The sequence below is a fragment of the Myzus persicae genome, unplaced genomic scaffold (assembly GCF_001856785.1).
Source record: "Myzus persicae strain clone G006 unplaced genomic scaffold, MPER_G0061.0, whole genome shotgun sequence".
Lineage (NCBI taxonomy): Eukaryota > Metazoa > Arthropoda > Insecta > Hemiptera > Aphididae > Myzus > Myzus persicae.
The window spans coordinates 21,711-39,714 of NW_019100521.1; the positions used below are offsets into that span (position 1 = coordinate 21,711).

An 18,004-nucleotide genomic window follows, 5' to 3' on the forward strand; every position below is an offset into this window, starting at 1 on the left:
TATATAAAATTAAAAATAGTATTAGAATAATAAAAAAGGATTTGAATACTTTACAAGACTGATAACATACACAAACACTTAATATATATATATACAGCTATTATGCATAACTAAATAAATAATAACAATTTATTTAGTCAACCACCGACTAAGATATAATAGTCCGTGGTCATGGCATTACAGATAAAGATAGATACCTACGTCATAGTACCTTTTCCCCATAGGCGGAGATCTTGTGAAATTTTAAGAGGGGCTCTAATATTTTATGACAAACAGACCCGCGGGGGCATTGTCCCCACACCTCCAACAAACTCATTTTTACATTAGATCACTCATAAAAAATTGTTCTCGTTGACTCGTTATCATAACAACTTAAATAGTTACAAACATAAAAAAAAAGAATAATTAATAAACGATTTAAATTTAAATATTTCAAACATATTTGAACTTAATTATTTATTAAAAATCTAAATCACAATCTCAAAAGAAATGTATTCTCAAGAACATCAAACAATAAGTAAAATATAATTTAGTATAAAATGGTCAATACGGTTAACGATTCATTCATCGCGATAAACTTTACGATAGGTTTAATACAGCTATAATAGCGATAGTCCTATAATAGCTATCGCTTCTCGAGAATTAACAAAAATTAGGAAAAGAAATAATATTTTCCCATCTAAAATAGAATGGTATAATATGTTATTCAATATAGATGGCCAATTGGTACAAAATATGTACAATACTACAATATTAGGTATATAAACACAATATAATATTATTGTGAATTGTGACTTAATTGTTCGGTATGTTACCGTAAATAATAAATTGGTAAATAGTGTGTATGTAATGTACTAGGTACACTTATATAATTGTGGATATAAGAATATAAAATAATGAAAAAAGTTCTGCAAACTATACAAAATTACGGTATTGTATGTTTAATATTCTTAGGGGGTCTTTAACTTCAAATCATTTATTTTGGGGGGACTAAGCCCCCGTAAGCCCCCCCCCCCGATCTCCGCCTATGCTTTTCCCTATATTCTATGTTTGAAACCACAGAATTAAATACCCAATGTACATTGGCTACTGATTGCGAATTAACATATCTTAATTAGTTCTACTGGTGTACTATGAGTACTATTGTTATTTGTTTGTTACTGTAGTAGTTCGTGGTATAATATAGAATCATAGACATCATAAGAAATATGTCTATACTCTTACTGCATAGGATATAAGGATTATTTTTTTGATTGCGGTAGTGAAGTACTGACATAATGACATAGTGATGTGGCATGAGCCGTTGGACTGCAGGAGGCGACTGTCGTGGGTAATAAAAAACTGTTAGACTGTTAGTTATCTCCTTCGGCTGTACGAAAATCATGCAATAAACCCATTAACCAATGCACATATTATTACAAATAAGTAAATAAGTAATTAACAAGCGATCCAACTTATCATTGTCAGATTATTCATATTTTTCTATGAGGCTATGAATCACAAAACTATAAAACATAATATTCTAAAATATCGTAGTACTCAAACGTTTTACGATTATAACAATATAATAATAATAATAAATGTAAAAACAATTTTATTGTAATTGCTGTTCTCCCGGTGCCCGCCAACCGTGTTGGATGAGTTATAATAGTTAATATGTTATTATTATTGCATCGCGTTCGGTGTCCTGGTTGAGAAACAGACGAAAAGCCGAATACTCGAGGTCGATTGTCGATAATATTATTATACCAACTCTCAAATATTAAGTACACTTGTACATGATAATTTATCACGCAATTGCACAGTGCTCGACGCTTGTGCTGTAGTTGTTGGGGCGCTGTCGGCAAACCGATCTTTGTAACGTTTCTATAATATTGCCGATAACGAATAACGTTATCGTTTTCGGCGGCGGCGTTGCTGTCACGACGAAAAAATATTTATGCGCTTCCCGTGCGTAGGTATAAAATATTAATATGGTATAATTGCTCGGCCGTATATCATAGCTAAAAGATAATGATGTCACAACGATGCAACAAATAAATACTAAAAAAGTTATCGTAACCAATTACTACAAGCATTGCTAGCTCGGCGACCGGACGGACGACTGACGAGTGACGAGACTCGTTGAACGCGATATGCCGATATCGTAACGTAAAGCACTACGGCTAAGCACGTTCGACCTCACGGCACGTGATATTCAGTTCGGTTCCTCATCTCGTTAGTCATTACTCGATAATATCGACGCCGTTGGTTCTCTTAAATTGTACCATACATATATGGTTCAGTCGTCTCCCGTTGTCGAGAGCGTCATGCACGTCATTTGCGACGAGCGGAAATCGCCGACGAACGCCTCCAAGCCGTTGGTCTTCAACCCTACGCCAGTCACACTTTGTCGACGTCCGGAATGAATGGTGAAATAGGATGGATGTGAGCGGTCCCCATTCGCCGACAGACCGACCGATGGTTTGCTCGCTGTCTGCGATTCTACCATAGAACACAATCTATGATACTACTATGGTACGTACCTTGGGCACTTGCGTTTCCTGTGATGTCTTTTTTATTTCAAACTCTTCTGCTGGATGTTATATTCTAATTTTAGTAGGTAGGCATATTTTTATTATCACATCAAAATGGCATATGACATGCTTGTTTGTCGGTTTTGATTCACTATGTTCAATGTGTGCAAAAGTATTTGATTTGTGGCGTGAGTGCATTAAATGCATAATTGTTTATATCCTTCTGAAAAATTTCTTGAGTGATCTATCTAACTGTCTAACTTTTAAACCTTTCACCCGTACCTACAACAATGCACTGTTGTTTAGTATTGATAGGCACTAATGACAGAGCTAATGAGAGCTAAACTGTCCACATAGAGTAGATTCGACTATCCACATAGAAAAGGTATTCTCATGATATACCATCAAAGTATCTGACATCTGTAACCATAAGTAGGTAACCTGTTAACCTGATTTAAATATTACAAACAGTAGGTATTAATATTTGCTATTCAGATTTTGGATATAAGACCTACTATTTTAAATGTCTACAAATAATCGTTGGATACCTACTGTTTTAAATATTATAGTCTTTACCAAAACAATAAAGAGTATGCACCTAGACTTTAAAAAAAATTACCAGTGATAGATTGTTATTAGATTATATTTTTGTTATATGTTACTATTATAAATTTAGTTTTAAAAAAAGTTGACTATTAACTATTACTAAGTTGTACTATTTAAAAACTAATATCATACTAAGTTATCGTACTAAGTTATAAATAATTTCATATTTAAAAAAATATTAATTTTAGGTAGGTAATTATTATCCAATAAAGAATGATTAAATCATAAACATTATTATATATCTAAATAAATACTGAACTGCCTATTTAAATGGCAAATAATTATTATTACCAATTACTTAAGATTATAAGAGAACATAAAAGACACAATTATAAAGTAGGTATACAATCAAGTTATAAAAAAAAATTTGCTTCTGAAAGAATCTTTTTATTTACTATTTAATTGTATAATTTATAAGTCCATCAATTCCAAATTAAAGAAAAATGTCTTTAATAGAGTTAAACAATAATTTTTTTTTGTGAAAATGATTTACTTATATAGGGCCTTAGTTAGGTTAGGATTTAATTTTTATATCATGTTGTGTTTTTTTTTTATCTATAGTAACTTTATAGTACGTTTGCTTACAACTCCACTTAAAACTTAAATTACCTTGGTACCTACTTTCATCATTATGATATCTAATCTTCACAAGAATTTAGGTACCCTTTATTAATCATTTTTATTTATTATAGTTGTGACAAACTAAAATACTTACAACTAACATTTAGTAGGCAGGCATGTGTAAGTTAATAAAGGTCAAAGCATTTGAATATGTAGGTAGGTTCTCCTCCTAGTTTTATTTTATTTTAAGTGGTCTTTTGTGATATCCCCTGTAACTATTTTTAACAAGTATTTATTAAATATCTTGTTGAATATAATGAATTATTCAGTTAGACAGTTTACATCTCAATAAGATAAAATATTTATTAAAAAATTATGATCACGAACAAGAAGTCTTCAATTGGGTTCATGACTGTTAATGTAAGTATTATATTAGTACTTGTATCATAGTTATACAGTTAAACTATTATTGATTTGGTTATTGTATATTATAGTTTATTCAATTTTAATTCAAAAGACTTCTTGGTTTCTCGGGTATTTATACGAAAATGATAGAAAAGCCTAGAACCAATAGTTGATCTTGAATGCAACTGACTAAAATTAACTATACACACAATGTTATTAGTAATATATTTTTATTTGATAATTATATGCATATTAAATTACTTATCTTAAACTTATGATTTCATATATTTTTTAAAACAAAATAAATAATTAATACTGTGAATAAATATTTTTTTCAGAATTAACGAAGAAGTTATTTCAAATTAACTACAATGAAAAGTGGTAAGAAAATATTTTTTATGTATAACATATTTTTAGTACCTGCCTAACTTGTTTGATTAATTTAGCATACTAAAACATAGTTAACTACAAAATTATGTAATTTTAGATACCTAACAGTTTGTTAAAAAAGAAAATCGAATACAACAATTTTTATTTTACTAGCTCAGAAATGCAAGTCATCTATTTATTGCTAAACAAATGACAATATTATGTTTAGAATATTATACTTTTCGAGATACTTTTAGAAAACAATTTTAGGAGGTTATTTAGTGTATCTATATAATAAGTGGGTTTCAATTTTTAGCCTAAACAAAATGCAACTCTACAGATCTTTTTGACTCATTTGTTATGTATATCTTTATTTAATAAATTCATAGTTCAAAATGTTATTTTATTATATTTTAAAATATGTAATTTAAGTAATGGGTATAGTCAGATTTGTATTTAGAAATGTCTTATAGGAGAGGGGCACAAACAAAAATTCTAATTGTACATTGATATAAGCTATAACACAATAACTTTAATAAAAAAAAACTGCTTTATACCTTTAGATTTTTTGATTACAGTTGTTACAAAATAACCTATTTACGTGAAACCATGTTTTAAATTTTTAACTTATAGTTATAAAAGCCGAAGTGTAAAAAAAATGTACCTACAAAATAATTTGTCATGTTCAAATTTAATAAATGTCATAAAAATTTGAACATTAAATGCTCATAAAAAAAAACATGCTTATGTATTTTTAATATTTCAATTGCTACAATATATTAGTAGCCTTGTATTAAATTTTCAAGCTTTTTGACCCAGTTTTTGACCCTTTTATTGATAATTACAGAAAAAGAAACTAAAAAATTGAAAATGTCCGTGAACAGCTTAAAGCAAGTCAAAATATTTTGAAAATTTTATCAAGTGTATGAATTGTTAATATAAACATATGATCTACATTTCAAATATCTGCAGTTATTCATTTTTGAATTACAACAAAATAAGATGATCGCTATTTGAGAAATCAAGTGAATATCCAATGTTAATAAAATTCTGCAAACTTATAAATCCAAACGCTCATAAAAATTGAATTTGACTCTCCGGTGTGGCGGTGTTAAAAACAGATCATTGTAAAATAAATACATTCATCTCTCCTCTCAGAATCTTAAATTATTAAATTCTTATCAATTTTACTTAACAAGTTAAAATATACAAAAAGTAATATAATATCTGCACAAATGCAATAAATGCATTCATTACACTTCCAAATTATAACATTTTTTAGAAATTTATCTACTCAGGTGGTATACAATATAATTATAGGTAATACTATCAATTAAGTTATCTTCACAAAATAATGTACATCTCAGAGTGTAGTTATTGAAGATGTATTTTAAGTAAAAAATTTATTTAGAAGTATTTATGAAAAAAATTGTTTGTACTAACTAAAACAGTTTATGACTCACCATAAAAGCATACACACACATACAAATATATATATATGCGATATACATACCTATCTATTTATGATTTATAAACATTTCCTAATGTGTTAGTTGTAACTTAAAGATAAGTATTCTGAGTAAACAGCTTGTTGCTTACACTATATGCATTCTAAGAAAAAATTATGTAAAATTTAAAAATCAATATAATTACCTGATATTATGGTTTACTCAAACAGGGTTATCTATTTAGGTGTCTACAGTCATTATTTCAAAAAGTTACAACTTTTCTGAAAATACTTTTTTTATATAATTTTATGTCATTCCAAAACATGTCAGAAAAAAATTATGTTTTTCATTTTTAACATTTTACTTTTTTAAGTTGTTGAATGACATTATATTTTTGTTACTTCCAGGTTATCTCGACTACCCAAATATTTCAAAGACTACCTCGTGTAACCAGATAATATGCAATTCACTTATAGTATTGAATTAATAACTTTGAATTTTGATTTTAACTATTTAATTTTTGTTTTAAATATAAAAATCTTTTTATTCTTATAACTAATTATTTTTAAATAATAAATACCTGCAATACCTATCTAATAAATATAATAACTGAAAGTTAATTAAATGTGAAAAATATAATATACTTTTTTATTTAACAACTCCGGTAGTTGAGATAACCCGGATATTACCTACATTTTTTTATTTCTTATTTCTAAGCACAATATTATTTGGAGTATTTTGATCAACAAATATCAAATGTTAGAAACAAAACAAATTTTGTTAATTATAACTTATACCTATGCATTTCAATTTTAGATGAGTGGTACCAGGGATACCCTGAATAATGTTTTGTACTACTCTGCTAACATAAACTTAAAATACTTATAAGAAAAAACCGGATTTATATGCGAATCGTTATTGAGTTTATGCAGTCTTATGAGAGTAAGAAGTGTAGACGATTCATTAGACACAAAGTTCATAGGAAAAAGTTTTTTTTTTTTCGCATATTTGAGAATATTTGATGGAATAGGAAATATTTAAATTATGTATCATATTTTGGAATGTTTTGTAAATTATGAGAAAAATACTAGTTTATTTTATTTTTAAAATTATTGTTATTAATTTTAATACAAAAAACCATGTTGTGATTGTGCTACTATGTCGCTGTCATGGCCTTATTAGTTATTATAATATGGTCGTTGCAATGTCATTATGTATTAGTTTATCTAACGTATACTGATAACAACATATTTGTTTATCCAAAATCCAAATAGATTTTGATTTTGCGATTGTGTGTTTTTAAGTTTTTAAAATAAATTATATATAAAAATTCATTAAATTGATTTACCTTTTAAAATATTAGATGGAGCTATTCAACACCAAAGACACTATTTTAATTGTTATTATATTATAGTGCAATTATTTCATTATGGAAGTATATACTTACTTGACTATTGTAAAAAATAATTTAAAAAAACTACATATTTAAGCATATAATGAAGTTTATTGATTATTTTTGTATATTTTTCTAATTTTTTAGAAAATATAAGAATATTTGTTGGTTTTGTAGAGAATAATAACATCATATTTTTAGGGTAATTTATGAGAATATAAATCCGGAATCAACTTGTAATGAACTATTCTTCCAAAATTTGATAGTTATACATTGAAGTACTCTGAATTATGAATTTGTATAGGTAGTTAGAGTTAAACCATACTATTTTAAATAAAATGTTTGTATGTGACTATATTATTGTCTATATTACTCTATAGTTAAACTTAATGATTTAATAATTATTTTATTAACCCATTGAATTTTAAATGAAAAAATGATTTGTTTAACGTTTTTTTTATTTTTCAATTGACTATAACATGCCTATTATTATTAAAAAATATTACTTATTTGTCTATTTATTTATTAGATTTAAACTTAAAATATATATAATGTACCTGCTGGCTATTATTTATTAATTTGTATATTTACCTACTACCTATTGCCATATTAAAATTTATCTGTACAGTTCACTCGTTAACTGTTTAGTATGAATACTGAATAGAAAAGTGCTTGATAACAATTTATGACTAACCAAAGAAAAATTAGTAAATTAGTATGTAACTAGTATGCTAGAATTAAAATATCAATGGGTACATACCAAAAAAACATATTTTATTAATTTTTGTTATTTTCTATATATTTTTGGTTTTTGGTTGAAGTTTTTTATGTGATTATAAGTATAATACCATTGATTAAAGATAAATAATTTACATCATAAAGCAACATATTTTGTTATTCGATTGGGAATTATTTTTGAAATAAATGGTATTTTGCATATTCTTGAGATTAGTCTTATCCTTTTGTTATGTGTTTACAATTCTATGAAAAAAAAAATGCAAATAATTGAATTTAAAAAATTTGTGTTGGATTTTTGCTTAGGAAGGCAATATAATGTAACCCCTCTTTAATTTTATTTCTTGCTAAGCTACCATCAACCAAATTTTATGATGAGTTTGTTGAAATTAAATTCTGGTATTAGCTAAGTACAATGAAGTGAACTGATGATTCTTAAATTTTGATTGATTTTATTAAGACATTCTGAAACATAGTATATACCAATATGTTTGCAAGATCCAATCATCTAGAAAAAATTCATAAAATTAGAAGAGTTTATCCATCAGGAAAGAGAGGTCAGTTTCATGAAAAAATGTTGTTTCGAAACAATTTATCTTCATTTTTCTATTAATATATCATTTTTATTTAGCAACACATAGACACATTAACATTAGGTATGGAACATTCATATTTGTAGTTTCTATACTTATTTCTGTTAAATTCAATATTTCAGTTTTTTTCATATTTTTTTTAATAGTTATTGTTCATTTATAGATACTTCAAATAATAATAAGAATTATAACTATGTATTGTTTTACTCTATTGTAATTGTCAGGATGTAGATTAAAAAACATAAGTATTCAAATGAGTAAAAATTAATGGTACTAGGTTACAATTGTAAATATTAAGGAGTATTGAATATTGATGCATTAACAATATTAATTAAAGTAATTTTTTTCAGATATCTTATATTTTACCCGACCAGGCATTAAAAAAAATGCCATTCTAACTTTTTGTATCGGTGTAATATTTGGAATATTTTTTGCTTATACTACAGTAACCATTACTGAATGCCATTTTAAGGATATCAAAATATTTCCATCGAAGTTTTCATATGATTCGGTTAGATACAGTGATCGTCATTCACATGGACATGACAATGAAGGTTCATTCAATGATTCACTCATTATGAAAGGCCACGAAGAAAATGAGACATTGCACTTTCGTAAGTTCAACTTATTTTAATTTTTAGACTATTATTGTTTTGTTTGATGTGACCATATATTTTCTTGTAAAAGCAAAAAAAAGGTTTCACAAAAGCTAAGAACTGACGAGTTGAAAGGGGGTAGGAAATCTAGAGTATTTTAAATATTTTAAAAACATTGTAATAATTATATGAAAATTAAAAATAAATAATTTATTAAGAGTACGTTACACTCGTTTGTGTTGTCTCTGTTTTACAAATGTACAAAATAGGAAAAACTGTTTTGTGCAGGATAGAACCACTCAGTATTTAGTCTTAATAGAGACACCAAAAGCTTAAACAATATAGTAGATAATATTTTCTATATTGTAGCTTTTTTATTTGTTTGATATCATTAATAAGAAAAAGTTAAAATACTTAAAAATTTGATATTTTCAAGTTTTCTAAACTGAAATAACTTTTGGTAGATTGGTCTTATTGAACAAATAAAAACGCTACAACACAGTCAAAGTTCTTCTCTATTCATGGCGAAAATTTGGTGTCTATACTAGAATTACACACTGAGTGGTTCTATCTTGTACTAAACAGTTTTTCTATTAATATAATATTTATTTTATACATTTGTAAGACGGAAACTACACATACGGGTGTAGCGTCTTCTTAAAACAGCGCCTTACAAAGTGTTGTCTAATTTATTTTTAAATAGTAAATAAGTTACTTTGTTCATTACTTGGAGATTAAAAAAAATATGTCCCTTTACTTGTTACTCAAATACAATTGCAATAAAATGACTTAAATTTTCATTAAAAATATTAATTTGATACTGTTTCATTAAATTAAACAAATTTATCTAAATATATAAAAATAACTTATCCTGACTGAATGACCTACTAAATGGATTTTGACAAACACCTCAGAGGTTGTTTTTAGAGATATCAGAAAAGTTTAGAGGGTAATTAGTTGAAGGCACATTAAAAAAATACATAAGTCCATTGATTTCTAACTTATCCAGTGAAACTCATGCCAAGCAGCCCCCCAATTAAAAAGACACAAGTGTCGAAATCTCTTGAAACCCGACATGTATTAATTAATTTAAAAAAAAAACTTCTCTTCCTTAAGTTAGAGGATTTCCACACTGTAGGGCCTCTCTCCTCATGCCATTCAAGTTATGTATCTTTGTAGCCATCACATTTACTTATTGTGTTATATATAAATATTACAGTTTGGAAATACTCTTTTATTTAATAAAACCACGTTAAAAAAATATACAAGTGCTAAATCCAATCCGTGACTTGTGATTGCCCATCTTTACTCTGTTCAGAATGAAAACAAAGTCTAATTCTTGTTTGCGCATTCAACCCACTTCACAGACCCTTACCGTTGATACTGCAGAGCTTAGGTCAAATTATTTCACAAAGCTAGGTACACTGACACCAATTTGTTCGTGAATCAATGTACTCTAAAACTGAGATACACCTATAAAATGTAGCATAAATATATAGCATTAAACCATTCTACTTAAACCGGGATGTCTATATTTTATTATTTTATTCAATTATAGACGAAGATCTCGTAGCTCAAGAACTTAAAAAACGAATTAGAGTTCTTTGTTGGATCATGACTAGTCCCAGTAATCACATTAAAAAAGCAAGACATGTAAAAGCTACATGGGGTAAACGTTGCAATACATTACTTTTTATGAGCACTGCTGAAGGTATGTACCAGCTCCATACTACTAATTTTAATGTAATTAACTCAATTTTATAATTTAGATAAAAGTTTACCTTCTATTGCATTACCAGTTAAAGAGGGAAGAGATTCTCTTTGGGGTAAAACTAAAGAAGCATTTAAGTACATACATAAACATTATAATGATTATGACTATGTATTGAAAGCTGATGATGACACGTATGTAAAATTATATTTTATATTTTTAAATGAAAAATTGTAACATTAATTTATTATGCTGATAAAAAGTTGATTACATTTATCTCAATCAACTTTCAGACCTTCATACATTTAATTATTTCTTAGGAAGCTTAATTAAAATCTGATAAGACACAAATTTGTTTCATACAGTTCAAATATAAAAATATATAATGGATATTTAAGAACTTTGTTCATATTTTGTTAATAAATCAATAATAAAAAATATCAATCTTTAAAGAAATGTAATTTAAATATGACTATCTATATTTTGAATCATACAGATTATTAATTTTTTTTTCTCTTCATGCCTATATTTAATATTTATACAAAACATAATGCATAGGTATTTTTGAATATTATTACACTTTGATATGTTATTAATTATGCATTTGATTATTATAAGTATAATCCTATATAAATGAATATAATACAACTGACAACAATTAATAATTAATATTCTATGTAGATATATATAATAATTAAATATTAATAGTAATTTGTTAATGGAATAGTTTTTAATTATTATTCATGTATTAAATGTTTTATAAATTAACTATTAAGTAATTGTGTGTCTTCATAACAGTTAAAAATTACTACAAAAAATTCTATACCAAAACAACAAACCACACAAATCTATTGATTTTTTAGTTAGCTAGTGAATTATTCTTGCCAAGCAACCTCCCATGTCGATTAAAAGGAAACTGGTATCGAGATATACTGAAACCCAACCTGTATTAATTAATTTTAAAAAAAAACTTCTCTACCCCAAGTTAGAGGATTTCCACACTGGTGGGCCTCTCTCCTCATGCCATTCAAGTTATGTATCTTTGTAGCCATCAAATTTACTTATTATATTATATATAAATATTACAGTTTGGAAATACTCTTTTATTTAATAAAAAAAAAAAGTAATTTTGTGATAATATTTTTATTTAACAAATTTATATACTAATTATATAAGATTTGTTTCTGCTTTCAAATACTAAATTTAGCACACCCCTCCCCTTCCAGTAGCTCAAATTCATGTATCAGTGCTATGATTTTTAGGTAGCTAACCTGATCTAACAGAAGATCAATCATTTTATTTATTGTGTAATAATATTTTAATTAATTATACAATAATGATTTCCGTTTCAAAAATAAACAACAAATCAATGCCATGTATAAAAAAAATTTTAATACTTATTTTTGTATAATTATTTCAGGTATGTTGTAGTAGAGAACTTGAGGTATATGCTAACTTCATTTAACCCAAAAGATCCAATCTTCTTAGGTTGTAGGTTTAAACCCTATGTTAAACAGGGATATATGAGTGGCGGTGCAGGTAATTTATTAATAGACACCAAATATATTTTGTAGATTAATAATAGATACTATTTAAAATATTAATTTTAAGTATTGCAATTGTAGCAAATTAAAAAATTCATTTTATGTACCTATATTTATTGAAAATTTTCAAAATAAAAACCATTTATAATATCTATATAATTAAAATTATGTAAATCTATTTAGGTTATTTGTTAAGCAAAGAATCGGTTAAGAGGTTCGTTGAAAAAGCTATACCTCATAAACAATGCCGGCAAGATAATGGTGGAGCCGAAGATGTAGAAATTGGTTAGTTTATTTTTAAGTACTTTCCTGTTACACAAAACTACGGTTATTATTACTACTACCACCTGGATATCTCAATTTTCGTAACTTCAATAGTCTTAACAATGTCTAAGACTAGATTGTGAGGTTTCACAAAATAAAGTAGTCGTTTATAACAGGAAAATACCATTTATTATTGAAACATTTAAATATTTGAAAATTGTTATTATATAGTGCATTTTTTTCATAGTGGAGGTTTATTAGATTTATAAACATAAAATTCTAGAAAATGAGAAAATTTAGTAAATAATTAGATATTTCATATTCATTAGCTCCACTTAAAAAACATTTTATACTAGAATTAATATGAAGGTCTATCATCATTATACTATTTGATTTTTATAATCTCTTCAGTAGTATTAAATTAAAAACATACAAGTTTAAGAAAAAATAAATATTCTGAAACAACTTAAAATATTGCAAAAAATGTACTCTATGCATAAATAATTAGTAAATATAATATATATTATATTAATATTGTCATGTATTCTATAAAATCTTTAGTACAAGTGTTACAAGTATATTTAAAATTAGGTTTTTTTTTAGGTATCTGTCTTCAATTAGTTGGAGTAAAAGCTGAGGATTCTCGAGATAGTTTAGGTCGAGGACGTTTCTTTCCATTTATTCCAGAACACCATCTTATACCTGGGCATACAGATCCAAGTTTTTGGTACTGGAAATATATTTATTATCCAATAGTAGAGGTAAAAACAAAAACATTAATAGTTTACTAAACTCTAATCAGTAATATGTTTTTTTTTTCGTTATTTTTAGGGTATGGATTGTTGTTCAGATACTGCTATTTCATTCCATTATGTTAATCCTAATAATATGTATGTTCTTGAATATCTAATTTATCATTTACGACCATATGGAGTGTCTCAGAATATTGATCAAGCTATCGTAAACAAAATTTACCCTAACAAAGAAAGTAATGCTACAAAGACTGATCAGCCAATAAACAAAACACATCATGTATAAACTTGAATTAAATGTTCTTACGACACTTTACTGTCTGATTACAGTGTTGACTCTTATATTGTATATTATTTATAATTATATCTATACACAAATTAGAATAATTAGTTCCGTGCCATTTACATGTTCTGTTTGTGCATAGAACATTTTTACTAGTCAATCATTTTTTGGCAAATCCTAGTCAATTTGCTCATAAAGTTCTTATTGATGGAACTTAATTTCTTAAAATTGTATTTCTTATTATATAAACATTGTAAATGAAAAAAATAATACAATTGTGCACCATATTTATTTATTTATGGACTATTTTTTTGTTAAATTATAAAATAAAATATTATCTTGATTAAATAAATTTTTAAATGTTAACCAATGAACCAAAGATATTATTTTATACTAGCTTATAAATGTCACTAATAATATTTTTTTGCTATTAGTGATTTTTTTGTTTATAAATAAATGTTCTTAAATGTAATATAATATAGTAACTATACTACTTATTCTTGTATTGAAAATAAAGGGAATTTATATATTAAAAAAACTGTGATTTATTTAAAAAAAACAATGAATGTTAGTTTAGTTCAATTTGGCCTCAACATGAATAGTTTAATCAAAACTATTTTTAAATAAGTATAACATGTTCTTTCATTTAAATAAACACTTACATTTTGAAAATTTTCCATCTGAATTGAATATATTTTAATAAAGTATGTATGTCTCTAGACTCCAGAAAATGTTACTCCAATCTTAAGAGGATGTGATACCCGCATGCGTTGTCTCCGTCTTACAAGTGCGTAACATAGCAAATTGTACACTCGGCAGAACACGTGTAGCTCCGTTAATTTAAAAATTAAAGTGAATTTACCTCTAATAAAATCTAAAGGTAAGATTATTATCTAGGCAACCTCATAGGCTTTTTATTATATTTTTATTTTAACGCGAGTTATAAATATTTTAAGATGTATAAAAAATTTACAATTTTAAAATGCTCATAACTTGCGTTAAAATAAAAATATAATAAAAACCTATGAGGTTGACTAGATAATAATCTTACCTTTAGATTTTATAAGAGGTCAATTCGCACTAATTTTTAAACTAACGGAGCTACACGTGTTCTGCTGAGCATAAAATTTGCTATGTTACGCACTTGCTAGACAGACAACACATGCAGGTATCACGTCCTCTTCACACAAATCAAAATTATCATTAACTTGGCCATTGGAAAAAAGAGTCCCGATATCACACTTTTTGTGAGTATTGAAGTCTAAGTTATTTCACTATTTTACTCTGTTATTTTTTAAATTAAGTTGGAAAAAGATTAAGAATATCATTTTTTATAATTATATACCTAACAAGATTTTCCACAATTATTCTTCTTTAAAATTTTGAAATATATTGTTGATGCATACACCGTTAACGGTAGTCTATAATCTCCATATTTTTAAGCCCAAAACCTTATTTAAAATAAGTTCATTGAGCAATGATTATCTGGCTGTTCAACTTAAAGACAAATTAAATTGTGATTGACTAAGTGAATATTTTTATTATTTATTCCTAAATAATTAAATTTATTTTTATTTTATTTATTATTTAGAATATTTTACAATGCAGTTACAACAAGCATATGCGCATAAAATAATAAATTACAATACAGAAGTACATGGGTGGAGAACCCGCCCAAGGAAGACACTCCTACATTTTACTTATAATCACAATTACTTTACTTTAAATCACTAATAAATACATTTTACCTAGTATAACGATAGAAAACGAACTGTTCGTTGACACAAAAAAATCCGACTTTGTTCATTTATTTTTCATAGAGGTCTTATATTGACACCTGTAGAGTGATGTTTGAACATAAATTTTACTTTGTATTGAATTTTGCGGTTTTAGTGTTTCCGAATCAACTTCAAATCTGTTCCAGATAGTTTACGGCATCGTTAAGCTATATTTTGGCAGAAAAAAAATCACTTTTAAGTAAATTTTAACTAGTATAACGATAGATAATAGTTTTTAAAGTGACGTTTCTGTTTCATCGATTTGAAAGCAGAAAGATTGAATTTTGATCATCCAAAGCGTGATAATATTTTCATGTGAACGGCGAACTGTTCGTTGACACAAAAAAAAAACCGAGATTGTTCATTCATTTTTCATATAGGTCTTATATAGTTATGTTAATTTGCAGTACAAAGATACAGATTTACAAAAAGCCCGTGATCAACTGGAAAACGCATACCAATCGATTAAAAAATTAAGAGAAAATTATGATAGTGTTGTAGACGATGCAAAACTGTTATGTTTAAAATGGGGAATATCAACCAAATATAAGGCAACTCGACCACAATTTGCAAAAAAAAATTTTTGATGATGTTGATGGAGACCGAAGACTGGAAATAACTGAAGAAAATTTCAGTATTAAAGTGTTCCTTCCCGTTGTCGACACTGTATTAAGCCAATTGAAAAACCGTTTCTTAGGCCTGCAGAACGTATGTAGTACTTTTGATTTTCTCAGACCTCAATCAATTATTGAATCTGGGGAAAATGCAATTGTTAAAGAATCATATGACTTTGTAATTAAATATCAATCAGATGTAAGTTCTGAATTTACCAGTCAACTTGTCTCTCTTAAGGAAATGATCATAGACAAAAATTTAAAAATAATTGGTGAACTTGCAACATTTATCCTAAAAAATGATTTTTCTATAAGTTACTCTGAAGTACTAGGAGCCTGCATGCTATTCTTAGTATTGCCTGTTACAGTTGCCTCTGCAGAAAGATCATTTTCTAAATTAAAACTAATTAAGAACTTTCTGAGAAATTCTATAACACAAGATCGTTTGACTAATATAGGCATATAGCTATACTTAATGTAGAACAAATTCGTACATCAGAATTAAATTTAGAAAAGGTTATAAATAACTTTGCTAATTTAAAAGCAAGAAAAATGAATTTCCGTTCTTAATTTGAATGATTATGCACATATCTATAGCACATATTATTATAAGTATTATGATTTATGACACATTTACAATGACTTGAACTAAGTTATACAAATGCATTCCATATTGTTTGTAATTATTTTATTCTATATAAATAAGTAGTAGATACCATATATTATGAAATTTGTTAAATTAATGTCTAATATCAAGTAATAAGTATAATAAATTGATATCTTATTAATTATTATTATTTGTACATACTACATGTTTGTGATTCATTTTTATCATTTTAAATTTGGTAAAGATTTTTTTTATACAATTAAACTTTTAAATATAATATAGGTGCAAGCAACCTTTTTGCTATGCAATATTTTTTTTTTAGAACCATATATTATTACAAAAGCTTTAATTAATATTTATAATAAAAAAATAACACTAAAAGTGTGTATAGTTATATTTTAATAACAATACACTGGTCACTGGGTAATGGGTATAGTGGGCCTTCACATTATATTTTTAGGCTTTTAAAAAAAATCACCATTATTATTTATATTTTTATAAGTAACCTATAAAAAATATTATATACATAGACCTTGGGGGGCCCCATATATTGACTTTGTCCGGGGCCCTAAGAATCCTAGTTGCGGCACTGACGACAACGGCCCTACCATGATTTGGTTGTCACGGTTGTACGCTTGTGGCTGATCTGTATGTATGAGTAATGAGTATGCCTACTATGATGAAGTAAAACAAGAACCTTTCCATATTATTGAGGGATTGAATGTTATACTAATATATTGTTGTCGGTTTGTCTTCATCGTTTATTTTCAAATTTCAAATATTTGAGTGACTGTGTTTTGTCTGAAATTACTTATCGCCATACCGATACCATAACTGGTGGCCGCAATACGTGGCCCCGGCGGGTTGTAGCAAGCGTAAAAATTATTTCAAACGATATAGGGCCGTTGCTCATGGTGTTAATGAATTTTTACGATATCATTGAAATAAATGTGTGAGTGTCGGTGCCCCGTGCTTCCGATAGAACAAGCGTCGTTGTTCGCGGCCACCACATCATTGCTCAGATCTGCGCGACTAATCCGGTCCACTTAAGCGGCCGCTTGAGGTGACTGTTTCGTATTGCGGCTGCGGGGACCGAGGTCACATATCACACGCATTGAAAAAGTACGACTGCTTTATTAACTCACAACGGCGGAACACATAATGATGTTATATATACATACATTTTATGTAGGTTATCTCCGATAGCATATCGTCTACTCATCGATAGC

At 27.1% G+C, this 18,004-nt stretch overlaps 1 protein-coding gene across 2 annotated transcripts; it reads left to right on the forward strand.

The window, feature by feature from the left end:
- The first annotated feature begins 1,847 nt into the window (after positions 1–1,847).
- LOC111030135 (glycoprotein-N-acetylgalactosamine 3-beta-galactosyltransferase 1-like) lies at positions 1,848–14,079 on the forward strand. Of its 2 annotated transcripts, none has more exons than XM_022309506.1 (9): positions 1,848–2,517; positions 4,427–4,469; positions 8,977–9,240; positions 10,781–10,933; positions 10,992–11,127; positions 12,354–12,472; positions 12,661–12,762; positions 13,345–13,502; positions 13,573–14,079. In XM_022309506.1, exons 2-9 carry the CDS (start codon positions 4,460–4,462, stop codon positions 13,777–13,779), a joined length of 1,149 nt encoding a protein of 382 aa, XP_022165198.1. In that variant the 5' UTR covers positions 1,848–2,517; positions 4,427–4,459; the 3' UTR covers positions 13,780–14,079. The 2 variants fall into 2 exon arrangements, with proteins under 2 accessions (XP_022165198.1, XP_022165207.1); XM_022309515.1 differs by lacking the exon at positions 1,848–2,517 and adding an exon at positions 3,755–4,103.
- Positions 14,080–18,004: the final 3,925 nt, after the last annotated feature.